General features: G+C 37.9%; 1 protein-coding gene across 2 annotated transcripts in view; it reads right to left on the reverse strand.

Annotated features, from left to right (window-relative positions):
* The window catches only part of TTC6 (tetratricopeptide repeat domain 6), a 215,175-nt gene that overhangs the window by 58,351 nt on the left and 132,691 nt on the right, over positions 1-24,133 (reverse strand). Inside the window, exons 9-16 of one of the 2 annotated variants that reach the window (XM_086363463.1) lie at positions 23,721-23,813; positions 21,119-21,193; positions 18,112-18,485; positions 15,442-15,892; positions 14,313-14,442; positions 13,138-13,310; positions 9,426-9,562; positions 2,824-2,993 (exon numbers count right to left, since the gene is read on the reverse strand). In XM_086363463.1, the coding sequence (XP_086219589.1) occupies positions 2,824-2,993; positions 9,426-9,562; positions 13,138-13,310; positions 14,313-14,442; positions 15,442-15,892; positions 18,112-18,485; positions 21,119-21,193; positions 23,721-23,813 (1,603 nt within the window). Of the gene's footprint in view, positions 1-2,823; positions 2,994-9,425; positions 9,563-13,137; positions 13,311-14,312; positions 14,443-15,441; positions 15,893-18,111; positions 18,486-21,118; positions 21,194-23,720; positions 23,814-24,133 lie in introns of those variants that run through there. The other variant, XM_086363462.1, reaches the window with a different exon arrangement.

Consider the following 24,133-nt stretch of genomic DNA (forward strand, 5'->3'; position numbering starts at 1 on the left):
GGAAGACATCCTGGTGGTAATCCAGGTATCTACAAATGAAAAGATTAAGGTCCACATTGCCCATGCAAACCAATGTCAAAGATGGGCCTAGAATCTAACCTCTGATTCACTTCGGTGAACTGCAGTCAGAAAGGTGCTATTACCCTTGATGGTCTGTTATTATCAGGTATACAGGAAAGCATCATTACTGGCCAAACAACAGGTACAAGCCCAGACTTGGAGAGACAGCAGAGGCCAGGCTTATACACATAAACCAGGAAGGGCAGCTCAAAGAGACCACTCTAGTGCACACAGACCTTGGAGTTGAGGCACGCAAGTTGACTATGCACGTCCCAAATCACAGAAGCACAGGGCACAAGTAACCTCCTCTCAGGACTCCAGGTGTGTGGGCCTCGTCAGTGACCAGTCTAGTCAGTCCATCCTAAAGGAAATCAACCCTGAATATTCATTGGAAGGACTGATGCTGAAGCTGAAGCTCCAATACTTTGGCCGCCTGATGCGAAGAGATAACTCACTGGAAAAGACCCTGAGGCTGGGAAAGACTGAAGGCAGAAGAGAAGAGGGTCACAGAGAATGAGATGGTTGGATGGCATCACCAATTCAGTGGGCAGCAGTCTGAGCAAACTCCAGAAGACACTGAAGGACAGGGAAGCCTGGTGTGCTGCAGTCCATGGGATCACAAAGAATCAGACACAACTTAGCAACTGAACAACCGGTCAGTCTAGAGGTCACCTCACATTTCCCCCTCAGCTTTCAAAAACATGCAGTGAATTAGATGAGGTTTACACAACATATGATCTACATCTTCCAACTTTCTCAAGTACATTCTAGCTAAAAAGGGAAAGTTTTCAAAAAAAAAAAAAAGATACACAATGTTCACAGTCTGGGGCACAAATATTCACAGCACTGTATTCTGGGAAGTATACTGAGTATAAGCAATGATCACACAGATTAAGTAATCACTTGAAGGTCATTTGCTCAGTTTACAGTATGACTGTCTAACAAGGAGAAAGTTAGCTGCAATTTGGGTGGTTGCTCTGAAAAACAGAAACATTCCCTTTGGGGGGAAAAATGTATTAGAATTACTTAACCCCTCTGTGCATCGGTTTTGTCATCAGTAAAATGGAGATGATAATAGTACCTACCTCATAGCATTATTCTGAAGAGTAATTGAGACACTCCCTATATAGCATTTAGAATAGTGCCTGGAAAGTTGTGAAATGTCTAATGAATGTTAGACATTATTATTAGCTTAGAGGAATATCTTGAGGATCCATTTAATGAAAGATAAAATTCCTTAGGCTAACCTATAGGAAAGGACTGAGGCCAAAATAAAGTTGGTCAGCTCTGAATAATCAACTGACAAGGATTTATATTATTGTGATAGCCTAGAAAAGAGGGGATGAGGAGCCCAAGACATGGAGAAGAGGGAAATATGAGAAAGCGGCTTTTAGGAAGAACGGGAAGAAAGGGGTTTGGCCAGATGGCAGATGTACAGGGCTGACAGAGACTAATAAAAGATGAACCTTCAGAAATAAAGGTGTTAAACCTTTAATTTTAAATTATCTGTGCTAACTTTATCCAATGACCCCTAAAACATTCAGTAACAGATGGTAACCATGAGAAGTGAACTGGTGAACCAAAACGGAGAATCAATCAGAGAGGAGTAATTAGAGACAAAGATTACAAGAGTAGTGAACAAGAATCCTCAGTTCCAGGAATCGCTGGCTATAGAAGGGAGAACACTAGACTCCTCTCGGCACATAGGGTGGGCTCTGAGTTATTTTATTTGCATATTCATGGAAAGGGTGACTTCAGAAGTCAGATGGACTTAGAGATACCAATAAATGATCATCTGTTATTGACTTCTCTGAACAGCTGTCTATTCTCTTCCTAAGGGTCTAGGGGTTTCCTTAAGCTCTAGATTCTGCCTCAAGGACGTCGGGATTCTAACACTTTGCACCCAGGTAAACACAGCCATGTCTGGAGTGTTGAACCCTGGCGGGAAACAGCTGGACACTGTTTACTGAGCATTTATTCTCTGCACAGAATTGTGCTGGACATACTTGTGGACCAAGAATGTCCTGGTACAGAGTGAGGTGGAAATGGCCACTTTTAGCTGTTGGCACCCTCTTACCGAGGATTCCCATTTTCAGTTTAAGGGTTACAAAACTCCGAATTTGACTAATCCATCGGCTGGGCCTATGGAGTGAGACTCATCCCACCAGGAAAATTTACTATCATTTTAGCAAGGTGACTAGGAAATAGGCCTAGATTTCCAGAAACAGTCTCAGAAGTTCATATATAGAAAGAGATTTCTTTGATATGATATTTTCTCTTTGTCACTGTTATACACACATAAACACACATACAATCACACACACTAAAAGGGAATATTAGAAACACTTTTAGCTAAACTATTATAGCTTACAAGTATAAAAAAATACATGTGCTATATAAATATACATTAGTGTATATATATATATATATGCTGCTGCTGCTGCTAAGTCGCTTCAGTCGTGTCCGACTCTGTGCGACCCCATAGACGGCAGCCCACCAGGCTCCCCCGTCCCTGGGATTCTCAAGGCAGGAACACTGGAGTGGGTTGTCATTTCCTTTTCCAATGCATGAAAGTGAAAAGTGAAAGTGAAGTTGCTCAGTCGTGTCCCACTCTTAGCGACCCCATGGACTGTAGCCCACCAGGCTCCTCCATCCATATACACATATTACATTAGCCATCCCACATTAGGATCCCACTCCATGACAGTGAGCTGCTGAACCTCAGATTAAATCCCCACATATGTGCCATTGAAGGTGAAGTACCTGAAGCACTATAATCCTGTAGCGCTCTAACAGGGCTACTCTTCCTAAATAAGCAGGCTCTATAATACAGTGCTAACCAGTTATTAGGATCTAAGTGAACTGCAATAGAAAGATCTTGAACTGCTTGCTTGTAAAACTGTCGTTTAAAATATGCTCTCCCTCGGTACATCCTAGAAAAAGAGAAAAATTCATTTTAACACACACAGAAAAATATAAATTTTCTCTTTTTGGCAAACCTATACAACTAATTTTATATTTGAATAACAATTGGTGGTTATTTCCCTTTGCTTCTCAGGAAAGTTTAGTCATAATGTTAACAGCAAAAGAGATATAAACTTTTTATAAATAAATATATATAATAAAATGCTAATATTAATAATGTTATATATTAATTGTATGCTTATGAATTTATTATATTTCTTGTATCTATCAGAGAGGTGTGTCAATAAAATAAATGAAACACCAAAGATACACCCAAATAAATGGGAGATTTCTCTATCTACACACATTAAAGATATTGCATCAGTTTCATGAGTTGAATTCTATCTCCATTAATTTCTGACTTCAGTTCCTAAATTTTCATTGACCTAGATCAATGCTGAAAAATCTCATCTTCAATCAATTAATAATGTAAAGCAAATCAGCTTTTGTAACTAAAATAAAAAAGGCAATTAAGGAAAAACAGGAAGAATAAGCTACTAGGCTGTCTGCTCTGAAGAAGTTAAACCCAGGGGGAGGAAAAGAGATGCTCAAGAAGGTTATAATAGGAAAACAATGATAATTTGAAATAAAGAGTGCAGCCAGCAACAGAGGTCTTTCGAAAGCACCAAGACTCAGGATATTTTATACTGGAGCAAAATATTTTTTACCCCACACATAAAAAACGTCTTATGAAAAAAAAAAAAGAAAAAAAAATGTCTTATGTACCTTTAAATAAACATAAAATCTTACATTTATTTTTAATAATTTCTACTTGCTAAAGAATATTAATTAACTTTTAAGTCTACATATGATTCTGAACTTAAAATCTCACAGAATAAATCTTTAGTAATATTTTTTGTAGGACGTCATCTACAATGTGTTTGAAGAATTAAGTCATGTCAATTCTTCAAAAACAATTCGCATCTGTTCCTTTCATTTCCACTGCCTCAATACTGAAGATTCTCATCAGATCACACCTAGGCTACTATTTTATCCCTTTCCTGTCTCTAGAGTGCTAAGATTTGATCATCAGATAATAAAGATCAAGGGGATCTTCCCCACCCAGGGATTGAACCTGCATCTCCTACATCTCCTGCATTGCAGGCAGATCCTTTACCAGTGAGCCACCAGGGAAGTCCTTTCTGAAAGTAATCCCCTTCAAGTCAAGAAGCAGACAACCAGAATAGAACAATAACTAGGGAAGAATTTTTAAAGAGCTTCAAAAAAGTTTGCCCTCCCTTCAAATGGCTGTAAGCTGGGATAGTTTTAGAAGTAAATTATTTCAAACTTTCAAAGAACAAAAATTATCCAATCCTAAAGGACATATTTTCTAAGAAAAGAAAAAGATAAAAGACTTAATTCATTTTGAGAAAGTAGCCAATTCCTGAAATCAAAATCTGACTATATGAAATCAGTGAACAATTTTATTATGAATATAGATGAAAATTTTAAAAATTTAAAAGATAAATTCAGTATAGTTTAATAACATTCAATATAAAAATATATGACGGCCAAGAGGTTTTAAAATTAGAAGGCCTATTACCATGAAACTCATATAAATAGATCATAGGAAAAAATTTAAACAGAAAAAAAAAAGATATTCCCTTGAAAGAAAGAATAAATGGCTTAAAAATTAAAACTGCAATATTTGTTGGCAAAAGCCAAAGGCACTTTCATTAATTTCAAGGAATAAAGACTATTTTATCCCTAATGTTATAATAAGGTTAAAGTTGATGCAATGATAAAAAGAGCTGGGAGATTGGAGTATACCAAAACAGGTAGAATAGGAACTCCAAAACTCCACTTTTCCACAAAAGCAAGGAATAAGATGGCAAAAACTGTCAGAATCCATTTTTTGGAACTCTGAAATCTAATTAAAAACAGAACAACCAGGGAAATGCTTAATAAAGGAGGACAAACTGCTGAATTTTGGTAAGGGAGCTCTATGGTGTTCTAACTCACCCTGTATTTCCCTCCCCAATTTCCCAGACCCATGGTGGCCTTCAAGACAACCACCTGCCTTCCTGGTGCAGGTTACTAGTACCAGAGGGAACAACACAAATCTTACTCTCAAAGAACTGTAGCTGTGTGTTTTGACCTGTCTGCTGGATGGACCACTGAAAGACTGGCTCAAATGTTTCCCTCTGTTTTGACTGCCTTAGAGCTTTCTAGGGGCTGCTGTGACTTCCTGGAAGGTATTTATCAAAAGCACTTAAAGGCAAATGTATTAGCAGCTGCCAATTGAGGCAAGGGATAACAGTCCGGACAAGCAACAAACTAACCAAAAATTCTGGGATGAAAGAAGCTGGAAGAGGAGATACCAGAGGGGTGAGGCCTTTAGAAAGTTTCTACATATTTCAGAAAATCTAAAAGCCACATGAAAACCCAAGGCTGGAAGCATGCACAGAAAAGACCTGAGAAGACCCTAAGCTCTCACCTCTGATTAATTCAGACTCTGTGCAAGTAGGACACACAAGCTCAGTCACTGAAGTCATCTGGATAAGCACTGAAAGAGCGCCTCATTAGAGCCAATCTGCAAAGACTAGAGACTTCTTTTGTTTGACTGGTTGGTTTGTTCCAGGAGATTAAGAAAATCTCAAATCACTGCTAACAATCAAGCTAACAGAAAAGAGACCTAAGTACCCACACATAGCAAAGAATACACACTTTTAAAAATCTGTTCAGAAGAGTCACTAAACAAACCACATGAATGACAAGAAGCAGCAACAACAAACCCTGAAAGTTGAGTGGATGAAAAGGATACCCTGAAGTGCTATATTATAATATTCAAAGTGACTACTTTTCAACAAAAAAAATATAAGCAATGCAAAGAAAAATATGACCCATTCACAGTATAAAAAGAAATTAATAGAAATCATCCCTGAGGGCGTCCAGACATCAGACAGACTTATATTCAACTATCTTAGTCAGTCAGTCAGCTCAGTTGCTCAGTCGTATCCTACTCTTTGCGACCCCATGAACCACAGCATGCCAGGCCTCCCTGTCTATCACCAACTCCCGGAGTTTACCCAAACTCATGTCCATTGAGTTGGTGATGCCATGTAACCATCTCATCCTCTGTTGTCCCCTTCTCCTCCTGCCTTCAATCCTTCCCAACATCAGGGTCTTTTCAAATGAGTCAGCTCTTCGCATCAGGTGGCCAAAGAATTGGAGTTTCAACTTCAACATCAGTCCTTCCAATGAACACCCAGGACTGATTTCCTTTAGGATAGACTGGTTGGATCTCCTTGCAGCCCAAGGGACTCTCAAGAGTCTTCTCCAGCACCAGAGTTCAAAAGCATGAATTTTTTTGCCCTCAGCCCTCTTTATTGTACAACTCTCACATCTATACGTGACTACTGGAAAAACCATAGCCTTCAGTAGATGGACCTTTGTTGGCAAAATAATGTCTCTGCTTTTTAATATGCTGTTTAGGTTGGTCATAACTTTTCTGCCAAGGAGTAAGCGTCTTTTAATTTCATGGCTGCAATCACTATCTGCAGTGATTTTGGAGCCCAAAGAAATAAAGTCAGCCACTGTTTCCCCATCTATTTACCATGAAGTGGTGGGACCGGATGCCATGATCTTAGCTTTCTGAATGTTGAGTTTTAAGCCAACTTTTTGACTCTCCTCTTTCACTTTCATCAAGAGGCTCTTTAGTTCTTCTTCACTTTCTGCCATAAGGGTGGTGTCAACTGCATATCTGAGGTTATTGATATTTCTGCCAGCAATCTTGATTCCAGTGTGTGCTTCATCCAGCCCAGTGTTTCTCATGATGTACTCTGTATATAGCTTAAATAAGCAGGTTGACAATATACAGCCTTGATGTACTGCTTTTCCTATCTGGAACCAGTCTGTTGTTCCATGTACAGTTCTAACTATTGCTTCCTGACCTGCATATAGGTTTCTCAAGAGACAGGTCAGGTGGTCTGGTATGCCCATCTCTTTCAGAATTTTCCAGTTTACTGTGATCCACATAGTCAAAGGCTTTGGCACAGTCAATAAAGCAGAAATAGATGTTTTTCTGGAACTCTCTTGCTTTTTCCATGATCCAGCGGATGTTGGCAATTTGATCCCTGGTTCCTCTGCCTTTTCTAAAACCAGCTTGAACATCTGGAAGTTCACGGTTCACACATTGCTGAAGCCTGGCTTGGAGAATTTTGAGCATTACTTTACTAGCATGTGAGATGAGTGCAATTGCGCGGTAGTTTGAGCATTCTTTGGCATTGCCTTTCTTTGGGATTGGAATGAAAACTGACCTTTTCCAGTCCTATGGCCACTGCTGAGTTTTCCAAATTTGCTGGCATATTGAGTGCCGCACTTTCACAGCATCATCTTTCAGGATTTGGAATAGCTCAACTGGAATGCCATCACCTCCACTAGCTTTGTTCGTAGTGATGCTTTCTAAGGCCCACTTGACTTCACATTCCAGGATGTCTGGCTCTAGGTGAGTGATCACATCATTGTGATTATCTGGGTCATTAAGATCTTTTTTGTACAGTTCTTCTGTGTATTCTTGCCACCTCTTCTTAATATCTTCTGCTTCTGTTAGGTCCATACCATTTCTGTCCTTTATCGAACCTATCTTTGCATGAAATGTTCCCTTGGTATCTCTAATTTTCTTGAGAGATCTCTCATCTTTCCCATTCTGTTGTTTTCCTCTATTTCTTTGTACTGGTCACTGAGGAGAGCTTTCTTATCTCTTCTTGCTATTCTTTGAAACTCTGCATTCAGATGCTTATATCTTTCCTTTTCTCCTTGGCTTTTTGCTTCTCTTCTTTTCACAGCTATTTATAAGGCCTCCTCAGACTGCCATTTTACTTTTTTGCATTTCTTTTCCATGGGGATGGTCTTGATCCCTGTCTCCTGCACAATGTCACGAACCTCCATCCATAGTTCATCAGGCACTCTATCTATCAGATCTAGGCCCTTAAATCTATTTCTCACTTCCACTGTATAATCATAAGGGATTTGATTGAGGTCATACCTGAATGGTCTAGTGGTTTTCCCTACTTTCTTCAATTTCAGTCTGAATTTGGCAATAAGGAGTTCATGATCTGAGCCACAGTCAGCTCCTGGTCTTGTTTTTGTTGACTGTATAGAGCTTCTCCATCTTTGGCTGCAAAGAATATAATCAATCTGATTTCGGTGTTGACCATCTGGTGATGTCCATGTGTAGAGTCTTCTCTTGTGTTGTTGGAAGAAGGTGTTCGCTATGACCAGTGAATTTTCTTGGCAAAACTCTATTAGTCTTTGCCCTGCTTCATTCCATATTCCAAGGCCAAATTTGCCTGTTACTCCAGGTGTTTCTTGACTTCCTACTTTTGCATTCCAGTCCCCTATAATGAAAAGGACATCTTTTTTGGGTGTTAGTTCTAAAAGGTCTTGTAGGTCTTCATAGAACTGTTCAACTTCAGCTTCTTCAGGGTTCCTGGTTGGGGCATAGGCTTGGATTACTGTGATATTGAATGGTTTGCCTTAGAAACGAACGGAGATTATTCCGTCGTTTTTGAGATTGCATCCAAGTACTGCATTTCGGACTCTTGTTGACCATGATGGCTACTCCATTTCTTCTAAGGTCTTTATACTTTGCATATTTTTGAATGCATACTTTATTTTACTGTAACAATGCTGCTGCTGCTGCTGCTGCTGCTAAGTCACTTCAGTCGTGTCCAACTCTGTGTGACCCCATAGACAACAGCCCACCAGGTTCCCATCCCTGGGATTCTCCAGGCAAGAACACTGGAGTGGGTTGCCATTTCCTTCTCCAATGCATGAAAGTGAAAAGTGAAAGTGAAGTCGCTCAGTCATGCCCGACTTTTCGCAACCCCATGGACTGCAGCTTACCAGGCTCCTCCATCCATGGGATTTTCCAGGCAAGAGTACTGGAGTTGGGTGCCATTGCCATCTCTGATAACAATGCTAATAGACAACAAATAGGTATGTCTATATAAACGTTTTAAGCCTCCTCAAAACTAAATTTTGATTAAAAGAAAAGCAACAAAATGGAAACGAATTATGCATAATAAGGTTGGATGAATAAAGTTTAATATCCAAGTTACAATAAGAAAGAATGGAAATCTATGTCAACAGTTCTCTGTACTGAATAAATACAGATATGAAAAGAAATCCAAAGAAACAAAACACAGGTCAGTATTTTTAAAAATCGATAATGTAACTAATCTTTAGAAAATGCAAATGAAACAACTCTAAATTATCACTTTTATGCCTTTTAGGTTGAAATACTACTCTTAGGGTATAGGTAAAGATTTTCATACACTAGTAGCTCTAAAAATTGATTCACTACTTTAAAGGGCTGTCTGATGTATTTCAAGCAATTTTCTTTCCTGAGAGTATATTTCAAATTTTTTTTCAAAAACTATATCTAAAATAATTCTTACCTTGCTTGAGAATTTTGGGGATCTATATTTAACAAGGCTGTAAAATCTTGTTCAGCTGCAATCCAGTTTGCATTTTCATAGTAGAACATCCCACGTTTAAATAATGCATCTGTTCTTTTGGGATCATAAAAGATACACTACATGGGGCAGGGGGAGGAAGGAAGTCACAAAAACATATCACTTTATGAAAAAAAAATAAGCAAGAAAAGTATATAATCCCACAGGAAATTAAATAACTACAATCCTATTTTTAACTTCAGCTTACATAAAAACAAACTAAGATGCCAAAAGTTTCAGATTTGCATGTAAAGACCATGCCTTTAAGGAAATCCATTTGTAATCAAATTCTAGAAAGGGGAGGTTTTATTAAAAACAAAAACAAAATCCAGCACATATAAGAAGCCAAGGTTTCTTCCTGCCAAAATTTTTATTAATAAAACCTCATAAGTAATTATTCAACTAGAGTAGGATTGGATTATATTGTATCTATCATAGCATTTTATTCCAATTAAAGGTGACACATATTAGACCACATTAAGGCTGACTCAATGAAATCAAACATGGATTAATTTAGCCCCTAAAATGGAGAAAAGAAATGAATTGGTATTGGCATGGCTCATTCATTTCACATTGACAAAGAAGGCAATAAACAGACTAAATCATTGTAAACTCAGTTGTAAAGTTCCTTGCCTATTGATAGTAGAGGGGAAATTGAAGCAGAGCAATTATGAAGTATTTTTAAAAGAGGAAAAAACACACTAAAGATTTTGACAGTTGACCTCAAATTGCTTCATTAGTCAATTTTTAAACTATGAATATCAGTGCTAGATAAAGGAAATGATCAGAAAAGATATTTTAACAACTTTAATATCTTCAAAAGAGATTTGTGTTCACTTCTATTCAAGAAGTTACCAAGTTATAACAATATTCTCTTGAAGCAAAAGAATGTCAAGTATGTGGCTAATCATTATAAATTAAGAAACAGAGTAGTTGGGAACATGAAAAGTTAAACTGTTTAAATAACTTCTCAGTTGTACTAAGAACAAGAATTTAGAATTAAAACTCAGAAGTTCAAGGTTACAATTCTGCTGCAATCAGTGGAATATCTGCCTGACTACAGACTCAAAACATAGGCTAGCAAAAATTCACTCCCTCAAGGGGTTCTCTGATATCTCCCAATCAAATATAAATTTCCCCCTATCATCAATAAATATTTCATTTATTAAGCTAAAGGCAAAGGAAAAGAGGCAAGATATACCCATTTGAATGCAGAGTTCCAAAGAATAACAAGGAAAGATAAGAAAGCCTTCCTCAGTGATCAATGAAATCAGAAAACAATAGAATGGGAAGGACTAGAGGTTTCTTCAAGAAAATCAGAGATACCTTGGGGACATTTCATGCAAAGATGGGCTCAATAAAGGACAGAAATGGTATGAACCTAACAGAGCAGAAGATACTAAGAAGAGGTGGCAAGAATACAGAGAAGAACTGTGCAGAAAAGATCTTCACTACCCAGATAAGCATGATTCTGTGATCACTCACCTAGAGCCAGACATCCTGGTATGTGAAGTCAAGTGGGCCTTAGGAAGTATCACTAAGAACAAAGCTAGTAGAGGTGATGGAATTCCAGTTGAGCTATTTCAAATCCTGAAAGATGATGCTGTGAAAGTGTGGCACTCAATATGCCAGCAAATTTGGAAAACTCAGCAGTGGCCACAGGACTGGAAAAGGTCAGTTTTCATTCCAATCCCAAGAAAGGCAATGCCAAAGAATGCTCAAACTACCGCACAATTGCACTCATCTCACATGCTAGCAAAGTAATGCTCACAATTCTCCAAGCCAGGCTTCAACAGTATGTGAACTGTGAACTTCCAGATGTTCAACCTGGATTTAGAAAAGCCAAGAGGAACCAGAGATCAAACTGCCAACACACTGTATCATCGAAAAAGAAGAGAGTTCCAGAAAAACATCTGCTTCTGCTTTATTGTCTATGCCAAAGTCTTTGACTGTGTGGATCACAATAAACTGGAAAATTCTTCAAGAGATGTGAATACCAGACCACCTTACCTGCCTCCTGAGAAATCTGTATGCAGGTCAAGAAGCAACAGTTAGAACTGGACATGGAACAACAGACTGGTTCCAAATCAGGAAACAAGTATGCCAAGGCTGTATTGTCACCCTGCTTATTTAACTTATATGCAGAGTACATCATGAGAAACACTGGGCTGGATGAAGCACAAGCTGGAATCAAGATTGCCGGCAGAAATATCAATAACCTCAGATATGCAGATGACATCACCCTTATGGAAGAAAGTGATGAAAGTAAAAGAGGAAAGTGAAAAAGCTGGCTTAAAACTCAGCATCTAAAATACTCAGATCATGGCATCTGGTCCCATCACTTCATGGCAAATAGATGGAGAAGCAATGGAAACAGTGACAGACTTTAATTTTTTGGGGCTCCAAAATCACTGCAGATGGTGACTGTAACCATGAAATTAAAAGATGCTTGCTCCTTGGAAGAAAGCTATGATCAACCTAGACAGCATGTTAAAAAGCAGAGACACTATTTTGCCAACAAAGGTCCATCTAGTCAAAGCTATGGTTTTCCCAATAGTCATGTATGGATGTGAGAATTGGACTATAAAGAAAACTGAGCACCGAAGAATTGATGCTTTTGAACTGTGTTGTTGGAAAAGACTCTTGAGAGTCTCTTGGACTGCAAGGAAATTAAACCAGACTATCCTAAAGGAAATCAGTCCTGATATTCATTGGAAGGACTGATGCTAAAGCTGAAACTCCAATTCTTTGGCCATTTGATACAAAGAACTGACTCATTAGAAAAGGCCCTGATGCTGGGAAAGATTGAGGGTGGAAGGAGAAGGGTATGACAGAGGATAAGATGCTTGGATGGCATCACTGACTCAGTGAACATGAGTTTGAGTAAGCTCTGGGAGTTGGTGATGGACAGGGAAGCCTGGAGTGCTGCAGTCCATGGGGTCACAAAGAATCGGACATGACTGAGTGACTAAACAGAACTGATCATCTTTATTTCCATCACAGCATTCATTACAATTAGTAATTACATATTAGTATATATATTTATTTATTTAATATTTGTTCTTTATACTATAGGCTCCATGTAAGCATGAAACATGTCTGTTTTATTCACCAAGATTTATCCATTTTATTACCCAGTGCCTTAGGCAATAAATATTTGTGAGTGAATGAATGAATTAATGAGCCAGTAAGCAGTCTTTGAAACCAGACAGGTTTACTACAGAAGAAAATCGCCAGATCTCAGTGTCAAGAAGTGGAAAATTATTTTCTCCTCTGAAAGGAAGAAGCACTCTTCAAAGGTTTCTTTATTCACTGCTTCAAAATCCAAAGGAAGACAGCTGGAAAGTCAAGGCTCCATCAGAGTAGCCTGAATGCTCCCATACCCAACTCTGATGGAAATCCATTCATTCAAAAATATCATTGATGTATTGTTAATATCAATTCCACTAATGAATATTCTAGGATTAATCTAAAATAAATTAATTTTGACTATATAACATATGAAAGAATTTCAACAATTTGTTATAAATTAGGATATTATGCTCTAAAATATATAAATGTATTAGATAATTTGTATTTATATAATTAGGATTTTATATCATGTTCTAAAATATACAAATATATAAATGGCAGCATTATATGTTATACAGCTTACTTTAGAAAAGTCGTCAATGGCCAGCATTTTGTTTTCTTTTTCATACATCTCACCCCTCCGGAAGTACATATCAGCGTCCATGGGCCTGCACTTGATTGCCTGAGTATAATTTAGAATTGCCAAAGTAATTTCATTTTTTTCTCTGAAAATTTCTGCTCTTGAAAAATATGCATCTAAAGAAAATTAAGAGGGTAAAATTTAGTGTTACAGTCCTAAATTTTAAGAGATTAATCCTTCACCCTCTAAAAATGTAGTCTTAGAAAAATATATCTCTATTTTACTCTGTCATTTAATACTTGTTCTTTTGTTCAACAATGCAAAATTCATTTTCACAGACTGGATAAATATTTATGTTAAAAGTGCTTTCAATTTCATCAACAAAAATTACCTTTTACCTTTTTATATATCTAAAACGTCTAATAATCTTTTAATGTTCATAGTAAAAAGTTATGGACTTTTAGCAGAGATCAGCACAGTTAAAAAAAATACATTTATTAAGCTCGTTATATTTTAGGGGTATGTTGTGAGTGTTGGAGATACAAAGATGAATATGACATTTTCTCATTTCTCAAAAGTTCCATGCCTAGTCATTCAGCTTGATTAGAGAATAGTACATAAACACAAAGCTATCTTTTTCATCCAACTGAGAAGTTTTAAGAATGGTAAAGAATCTGCTTGCCAATGCAGGAAATTCAGGAAACACCAGTTCGATCCCAGGTTCAGGAAGATCCCCTAGAGGAAGAAATGGCAACCCACTCCAGTATTCTTGCCTAGAGAATCCTATGGATAGAGGAGCTTGGTGGGCTGTAGTCTGTGGGGTCACAAAGAACTGGACACAACTGAGCAATTGAGCACTCACACATGGAAAATTACTGCAACTCTAATTCAGACTAAATTTGTGAATTACTTCTATAAAAACTGTAAGTTTATCTTACAAAATAAGCAGTAAGAAACCAATTTATTGTAATGTATACCAAAGATATTAACATTCAAACTATGATAAATATCTTTTAAAACAACAGGATCACAAGAGTCCTATATTTACAATATCAAGAGTAAATTTAACTTAGGAAAGTTACAAACATTTGCGGAGACTTACATGTCTTGAATTATATATCTTTATACCACTAAATGACCAAAGCTTAGGTTAAGATATAACTGCACAGACAACCCACCTGCATTATTTTTATTGTATTTATTTATAAAATTCAAGTCATCCAAAGCTTCATTAATTTTGTCTTGGAAAAGATAAATGAAATGTCGGTGCCAATAGGCATTGAGGAACAATGGCTCCAAGATTATAGCCTAGAAAATAGATGTATAAATTCAATTTAAATTGATTAAGGGAAGAAAGCCTATCAACTAAACTTTCAAACATTGCTGACTTAAACAGCTTTAAGTGTGTATAGTATAATATGATGCCTCTGAATCTGTCAAAATCTAGTGTTTTTAAGGCTAATTATTTGAAAATGTCAGAATTTTCTAATCCTATAAAGTTGGCTTAAAGCTCGACATTCAGTAAACGAAGATCATGGCATCCAGTCCCACCACTTTATGGGAAATAGATGGGGAAACAGTGGAAACAGTATCAGACTTTATTTTTGGGGGCTCCAAAATCACTGCAGATGGTGACTGCAGCCATGAAATTAAAAAATGCTTACTCCTTGGAAGGAAAGTTATGACCAACCTAGATAGCATGTTCAAAAGCAGAGACATTACTTTGCCAACAAAGGTTCGTCTAGTCAAGGCTATGGTTTTTCCTGTGGTCATGTATGGATGTGAGAGTTGGACTGTGAAGAAGGCTGAGCGCCGAAGAATTGATGCTTTTGAACTGTGGTGTTGGAGAAGACTTTTGCAAGTCCCTTGGACTGCAAGGAGATCCAACCAGTCCATTCTGAAGGAGATCAGCCCTGGGATTTCTTTGGAAGGAATGATGCTGAAGCTGAAACTCCAGTACTTTGGCCACCTCATGTGAAGAGTTGACTCATTGGAAAAGACCCTGATGCTGGGAGGGATTGGGGGCAGGAGGAGAAGGGGACGACAGAGGATGAGATGGCTGGATGGCATCACTGACTCAATGGACGTGAGTCTGAGTGAACTCCAGGAGTTGGTGATAAACAGGGAGGCCTGGCGTGCTGCGATTCATGGGGTCGCAAAGAGTCGGACACGACTGAGCGACTGATCTGATCTGATCTGATATACATAATACAAGTATTCATTATTCAAAATTCTAGTAAAAGTTAATACATAATTATAAGTAAGGATAAATTGTTAGTACTATTATTTTGATTACATAAAACTTACTTCCTGTAGATCATTCATGGCACTCTGTAACTTTCCCAGTTTCCTATAAAGAGCTCCACGCCTACAATATAAAAATGCAGGATATTTCTTCTTACTATTTATTTCTTCAGTCAAAATCTCCACTTCGGACTCATAATGTTTAATGACTGCTGGAGGAAGACCACAGGTCAAAGAATCACTCAATTCTAGCTTTGTTGATTGTTTCAATATTTCAAATGAGTCTTCGTCAACAGATATTTTAACTCTCGGGGTTGTCTTCTTTTGCTTAGGCTGAGAGACCATCTCAGGAGTCCATGTTTGAGGATCATTATGTTCTAGAATTCTCTTAATTTGGGTACGTTTGTCAGAATTTAAACACAAAGGTGCACTGGGACACCGAAGTACACGTTCATAGAGTGGAATTCTGAGCAAATATTTCTTCTGTCCAGGAAGGACTCCGTGGGACACTGACCTAGTATGCAAAAGGGTGATTCTTAAATTACAGAAATATAATTTTTATAACCAATAAATCAACTCAGTGACAATTACTATTTGTTATCAAAATAAAATTACACTGTACTTTTATGTAAACCAAGTCCTTCTGTTCATTCATTTAGATCGTGTGAAGAATCTATGTTGAGGTTATGAAAGCAGAAGACTGTTATTAAAGATACAGCCTCTGTAAAGAACTGAATAAGGGGTCAGTGCTCCTTCCAGGCTTAATTTATATCCCCACCCCCAAACCAGAGGAAATACAATCTCTGGAGAATTGAGGAGTTAAAACTTGACGTGCAAAAGGAAATGTATCCAAATGGTTGGCAAGGACATGAACTTGAGGAAGCAGGAAGAAGCAAAGATTTTACTCCACAGCAGACCAACAAAAAGACATCCCAGACTTCATTCCAAACTTAGTAGGCTATCAATTTAGATGACATCTAATACGTTTTCAAATGCTATGTTTCTAGGATCATCTCCGCAAACTCTCCATTTCCCACACAGTTTTCATTCAGAAGCATTCACTGTATGCTGGTGCTGTTATAGCCACGTGAGAGAACAAACACACTCTATTGGAAGGAAAAAAAATTAAACCCCATCATTTCATAAATATTTACCAAGTGTGTACTATGAGAAAGGCCTGTGCTAAAGGAAAGGGAATAAAAGTGAGAAAAGTCAGTATCCTCCTGCTTCCTTACTCGGTGACACTCCTCACCCCTCTCCACACTTCAGTGCAAGCCTCCATCATCTCTTCAGTCTAGAGTACAATAACATCTTAAATCCCTGCTTGTACTCTTGGTCTCATCCATTCTCCACATGGCAGCCAGCATATTTTGTTTTTTTTTTTTAAACAAATGTAAATTAGATCATGTCACTCCCTCCAAGAGCTTTCCCTAGTACCTAGAATACAAATCAAGCTTTTCATCATAGCCTACAAGACAACACGATGAGACCCCAGCAAATATCTCTAATAACACTACTCTCTAGCCTCCCACTGTTCTAGGCTTAGGGCAAGCCTCAAAGCCATTCCATTTTCCAGTCCTTCAGAGTGGCTGACTCCTTCTCAATTCCTATTTCTGGTCAAAGGACACCCTGGAAAGACCATCTGTGCCAAATAGATTTCGTTTCCACCTCTACATTTATCTCTATTCTCTATCTTGTCCTTTGCCCTGGAGTACTAGTCTATACAGACTATATACATAGGAATACTTGCTTTCTTCTAATCAAGTATGTTCAATTAGGAGCCCTGAAAAGAGAGTTCAAGCAAAGTCATAGTATTTATTCCTCCGGGCCCCTCCTGAAAAGTTGCCTCAAACTGGCCGTGATCTTTGACCAAAGTTCACTACTTCTTTCAAGGAAATCCTTTCCATAAAATTCCTTTCTTCCAGGTTCTAGTAATCATTCTCTCTTTTTGTCCTCTCATACTGAGGGGTAGAGACTGGCTCTGTTATTTCTAGCCCCAGGATAGCACTCTAGCATTTTTGATTTCCTTATGCCCACGTCTTTGTAAAATGCCCTTTGTTATACCTCTCTATAATTATTCTAAATTGAGAGTGCTATCTGTTTACTTCTGAGACCCTGACTGATAAATTAATTGGCACCAGAGATGGGCCCAGGAAAAGCTATGGCTTATAGTCAAAGCTATGGTTTTTCCAGTAGTCATGTATGGATGTGAGAGTTGGACCATAAAGAAGGCTGAGCACTGAAGAATCGATGTTTTTGAACTGTGGCATTGGAGAAGACTCTTGGGAGTCCCTTGGACTGCAAGGAGATTCAATCAGTCCATCCGAAAGGAAATCAGTCCTGAATATTCACTGGAAGGACAGATGCTAAAGCTAAAGCTCCAATACTTTGGCCACCTGATGTGAAGTGCCGACTCATTAGAAAAGACCCTGAGGCTGGAAAAGATTGAAGGCAGGAGGAGAAGGGGACGACAGAGGACAAGATGGTTGGATGGCATCACCAACTCAAGGGACATGAGTCTGAGCAAGCTCCGGGGTATGGTGAAGGACAGGGAAGCTGGGTGTGCTGCAGTCCATGGGGTTGCAAAGAGTCAGACATGACTGAGCGACTGAAAACCAGAGACGGACCCAGGAAATATACATACAAAAGGATCCTTCAATGAGTGAATTGTAAAACTAAAGCCCAAACCATAATATATTTCTTAAGCTATAACAAGTGTTGATTAAACGAGACCTTTCAAGAATTTTTGGAGGCTTGGATAACTCATCATACACCAGTGTAAGTTTACTGAGTCTCAGTCCTTTCCTCCGCCTCATCTTCTTTTTCTTGGGATAAACAATGTAAGTAATGCCAGCTTGTCGAGATGCTTCAATGAGAGTGAAAGACAGGTCTCTTGAACCATATCTGCAGTGCATGTAGTCTAAGATAGAATCTATATTTTCTTTCTCAGAGACAGATTCCTTAGTTTCTTTTTGCTCAGTCATCCAACGCTCCAACTCCTTTGCTTTTTGAAGCATCACCTCTTTTATATTGCTTTTCATGTCATCCTGAAACTCTGATAGAACTACGGTCTCCTCCTTATTCAACTCAACTGCAGATTTTACTCTCTTATTCATAAGGAAACAAAAAATTGAAAAATAGAAAATCAATTTAGTTGCTATACATTTAAAATTAATTCAGTTATAATTACTGTTAATTTAATTTGGTCACCATTGAAAAATTTCAAATCATCTATTCTTGATGTATTTCAAGTGAGCTTATAAGTTAACAGTGGGTTAGTTAAAGCAAAGTACAATAATTTGGTCACATGACATCTCATTAGCTATATAAAAATAACACCATAAAGTAGATATGAATTGTGATTTTACATATTCTTAATTTAAAGAGAATGCTCTTTACATATCCAAATAAAGTATGTGCTCTACTTTTAATTTAATGCAAAAAAATGGTGAGTGAAATGAAACTTGCTAAGTCATATCCAACTCTTTGCCACCCATGGACTATACAGTCCATGGAATTCTCCAGGCCAGAATACTGGAGTGTGTAGCCGTTCCCTTCCCCAGGGGGTCTTTCCAACCCAGGGATTGAACCCAGGTCTCCCACATTGCAGGTGGATTCTTTACCTGCTGAGCCACCAGAGAAGCCCAGGAATACTGAAATGGATAGCCTAGCCCTTCTCTTGCAGATCTTCCCAACCCAGGAATCAAACCAGGGTCTCCTGCATTGCAGGCAGAGCAAAAATTACTAAAATGCCTCACCTTATTACATCAGTTTGTAAGTCTATTTTCAAAAGCACCTTAATAACACAGAATTCCTATACTTAATATTCAATTATTTTCAATTCAATATTTATAGGCTTACATAACAGAATTTCAACCTAACATTCATTTTATCTAATCATTAGAGATCAATTTTCAATAATAATATTAATATTACAATACATTAATGAATTATTTATAATAATTATGCATTAGTACTTGAAACTCTAACAACATTCATTACAAATAAAAGAGAGATTAGCTCCAATCCTTTGATATACCATTTCTTGCCCATTGAGCTACTGTCAATAAATACTTGCATTTAATTTTGCTAGTAAATAATTCATTACAGAAATATTTTTCTTAATAGTGAATATAGACCCAAATTCCAAGCCCAAATAACAATTCCATACAAGCTAGTTGTATATTTTAAGATGTACTAAAATAGAGATATTGACCTTCTCTGTGACTTACTATATATACTAACCCCATGTCAAGAAACTGTATTTAACTCAATATGAACTTAGAACAGAGAAATACCAATTATAGAACATATGTATGTGTACATATATATACACATATGTATATGTGTATATGTGTGTATATATGTGTATATATATGTACATATGTATATATGTGTGTGTATATATATACACATATATGTGTATATATATATATCAAAAAATAAACACATATGTATGTACCAAGAAAAAGTAGAATATTCCTGAAAAAAGTAAAACATTAAATTATTCTTCAAATAATTTTTCTGGCCGCTTCTCTCTTCTCCTTCTGGGACCTCTATAATGTGAATGCTATTCTGCCTGATGTTGTACCAGAGGTCCTTTAAGGTAGTCTCACTTTTTAAAATTCTTTTTTCATTTTGCTGCCTAACAGTGATCTCTGTTGCTTTTCCTTCTTGCTTGTCAATTCATGCTTCTCCTTCATTCAGAGATTTAAAAATGGTGCCCACCAGCACATCTGAAGTCCCAACAGGTTTCTGCCTCTCCAGCAGCTGCTTTAATTTCAGGAAGTAGGTGTCCCACACTTATAATCTATGCTTTAAAACAGTGAGCCCACCTTGCAGTCCTGGCACACCAGGGAACCAGGTCACGAGGAAGGGAGGGCTTCATGTACTCCCACCATTTCTTCCACCTTCAGTCTCTACACCTTCTGCAGAGCTTCCAACAGTGCAACACTGGGACAGAACATCTGGAGTTTCACAACCGGGAGCCACTATGAGGAGGGCCCACGGAAGAATATACCATTTTCAGTGGAAAACAAGTGGAGGTTACTAACTATGATAACTTTGGGTCTGGATTTGCTGAACCTTTCTTTACAGTAAGACACCAACTTCTTAAGAAGTAATCCATGAGACAGACATGAAGAGGAGCATATTAAGAGGTGCAATCTCTGAAAAAAGGATTAAACTCTCGAACTCAGCATCCTAGATATGTTTGTAAATAAACTTACAGCATAAAACAAACTGTGAGCTCAATGCAAATGGTAGAGCAACATATAAGTGACTTGACTTATAATATACCAAGTGAAGTCAGGTTTTCCCTTGTGGCTCAGCTGGTAAAGAATCACCTGCAATGCAGGAGACGTGGGTTCGATCCCTGGGTTGGGAAGATCCCCTGGAGAAGGGAAAGGCTACCCACTCCGGTATTCTGGCCTGGAGAACTCCAGTGGGGTCACAGAGTCGGACACGACTAAGCGACTTTCACTTTCACTTTTCACTTTCAAGTAAAGTCAAGTATGACTATGAGACACTTCCAAGAGATGCTGAAAACCTTAAATTGGCACTACGCACAGCAATCTTACAGAGGCCACCAAATCCTCAGTTAAATCCAAAATTTCAATCAACTCTGTATGAATCAAGTGATCATGCTATTTTAGGAAAGCAAACAAAAAGCATAGGTGGTAATTATAACTAGAAATGTGAACATTTCCTTTTAATAACAAAAACTGAAAAATTATAGTACCTTTAATTCAGTAGACTGTGTGCTGAAACGTTTTTGGATATTTTCAAATGATGCAGCTTTTCTCAGGAAAAAAAGCTGTAAAATAGTCAAATGACAAATATACATTGACTCTACATACTATTCGGTAAACTAAAATATCAGATGACAATTGGCTAGTGATAACTGAGTAAATTAGAGTAAATGAAGAAATACTAATTAAAATACAGGTTCTTACTGATTTTGAAATCACTATGTTCACACATAGGGTCAGAACTTAAAATCCATCAATTTAGTAGTAGTTGAGTAGTTTAGTTGCTCAGTCGTGTCTGACTCTTTGCGACCCCATGGACTGCAGCATGCCAGGCTTCCCTGTCCATCACCAACTCCCAGAGTTTACCCAAACTCATCTCCGTTGAATCCAACCATCTCATTCTCTGTGATCCCGTTCTCCTCCCACCTTCAATCTTTCCCAGCAACAGGGTCTTTTCAAATGAGTCAGTTTTTCCCATCAGGTGGCCAAAGTATTGGAGTTTCAGCTTCAGCATCAGTCCTTCCAATGAATATTCAGGACTGATTTCCTTTCAGATGGACTGGTTAGATCTCCTTTCTGTTTAAGGGACTCTCAAGAGTCTTTTCCAACAACACAGTTCAATTCTTTGGCACTCAACTTTCTTTATAGTCCAACTCTCACATCCATACATGACTACTGGAGATGGATCTTTGTTGGCAAAGTAATCTCTCTGCTTTTTAATACGCTGTCTATATTGGTCATAACTTTTTTTCCAAGGAGCAAGCATCTTTTAATTTCATGGCTGCTGCTGCTAAGTTGCTTCAGTCATGTCTGACTCTGTGTGACCCCATAGACGGCAGCCCACCAGGCTCCGCCGTCCCTGGGATTCTCCAGGCAAGAACACTGGAGTGGGTTGCCATTTCCTTATCCAATTTCATGGCTGCATTCACACAAATATTACTTACCATGAGAACTAGTACACTTACAGAGTTGGGAAGTACTACCACACCAGGTAGGGTGGAAAGTATGAAAAACTAACATGTTTCAGGTATGATGGTGGAAAAAGACATAAAGTAGTAACTATAATTCACAGCAGCTGTAACAGTGACTGTAAGGATAGCATGAATCAGGTGTAAAGAGAGGACAGGAGAGGCAGAGGTCAATTCAGAATGAGAAGGAACCTGGCTTGACCAGCTAGAAGAGGTACCATTAGGGCCAGGCTGTGAAAGGTAGTGACATTTTCTCTATGTGACTGAGGATGGGTTGAGAACATGCCAGGCCAACGCAATAGCCTAAACAAGCACAGAGAAGTGTCAAAGTTCTGGGATGTTAGTCCCCAAGGACGCTGGTGCAAGCAGAGAACAGAGTACATGGAGGTTACATGGAAGCAGAGGCACAATGGGAGGTAAGACAGAAAATATAGCCGAGGCCACGTTATGAGACTTAGAGAAGCACTCTGACTTTGATAGGTGATGTTATTCAGTTTGTTGAGATTGAGTGATGTAATTACACCTGTGTTTTAAGAATATTGCAAGGGGCAACAGGGAGGTTAGATTAGAAACAGCTATTAAAAATGGGAATACCTGACAGGTTAGGTACAAGTAATGCTACTACAGTAGTCCATGCATTTCAAACTAGAAAGTGTCATTTGTTGGTTCAATTAATTTTTATGTGATGGTCACTGTTCTAGGTGCTGTGGATAAAAAACAAGAATGATATGACCTCCATATCATTCAGACTGATGAGAAATAAAAAGCTCAAACATACATAAGGACAAATATTTAATAAGAAATAGTTATCTATATTAAAATAGCAAAAGTGATCTACATTAAATAGAAACATTACCTCAAAAAAATATATCACCTGACTATATGGGGAATACAGAAAGAGGTACAGAACCATATTAACCTAGTGTAATTGACTAGAACAGGGATCTGATTTGTCCCAGGTTAACAAAGACTCTCTACTCTGTGGCGCTCAGCATCCTAAGATATCATCAAGGGGAGTAGAGGGCTGGAGGCCTTAAGGAAAGAAAAATAAAACCATTTCCTCTTTGTCCCTTATAAAGTTCAGGATATTTATAAAGCCAGTGATATAAATTTCATACCTGTCTTCTTCCCTCAACCGCTATCTCTTTTCTCTCCAACTGTGTTTATCATTTAGTTATTTTACTTAGATACACTTTAGTGACTATAAAATCATGGGCACAAATCCAGTCATCACTTAGAGAATTCAGTGTTACTCTGTTTCATAGCCATAAACAATCCCCTCCCCTCATTTGGTAAAAAGATTCATCAGCATGTTCTTTTGATCATTTAAGACCTGGGCAAGCAGTGACAAATGATGGAAAAAATAGACATTGTAGGAATTTCAGTAGAACTCACAGCAGATATCCTACTACTGATTAGTAAATGACATATTCTGAGTGTCATAAAGACAGCATATTTGAAAAAGAGGAAATATGTCCTCTGCAAACATTCTGGTCAATGCACTGAGGCATTTCCCAGAATGAGGAAACGTCAAGAAATTACTTCTGAAATCACTAGAAATAATATCTACACTGCAGGAAGACAAAGACACCAACCCATAAGTTAGACTAAAAATTATACTTACCCTGGAACTTCTCCTATGCTGATTTAAAGTAATGACACTTTCCTTGCTTTCAGATGTAAATTTCTCAATTAAAATTCTGCTTGTTTGTGCACTCTGTGATAAAAGAAAGATAACAGTTTTAAACTATATAGTAGAATACTTCTAATTCAGAGCCTATGATTACTGTTGTTACATACTAAAACGTTATTACCAAAAGAGCAATACATAGGAAAGTATAATTCTAGAAAAAAAAAACATAGATCAAACTCCAGCTGCAGCCCTAGTATTTGGCTAAAACCCACAATATGGCTTTGGCACTGGACCTTAGCCAAACCGATACTTCCACATTCTTTCTTACACTCTTGGACTCAGGACAATCAATGATCCTGTGACCTCAAAGAGTGGTATTGAAGCTCTTCAGCATATTAACATCA

This window comes from Bos grunniens, chromosome 21 (assembly GCF_055505025.1).
Source record: "Bos grunniens cultivar Pamir isolate PY7600 chromosome 21, Bosgru_T2T1.0, whole genome shotgun sequence".
NCBI lineage: Eukaryota > Metazoa > Chordata > Mammalia > Artiodactyla > Bovidae > Bos > Bos grunniens.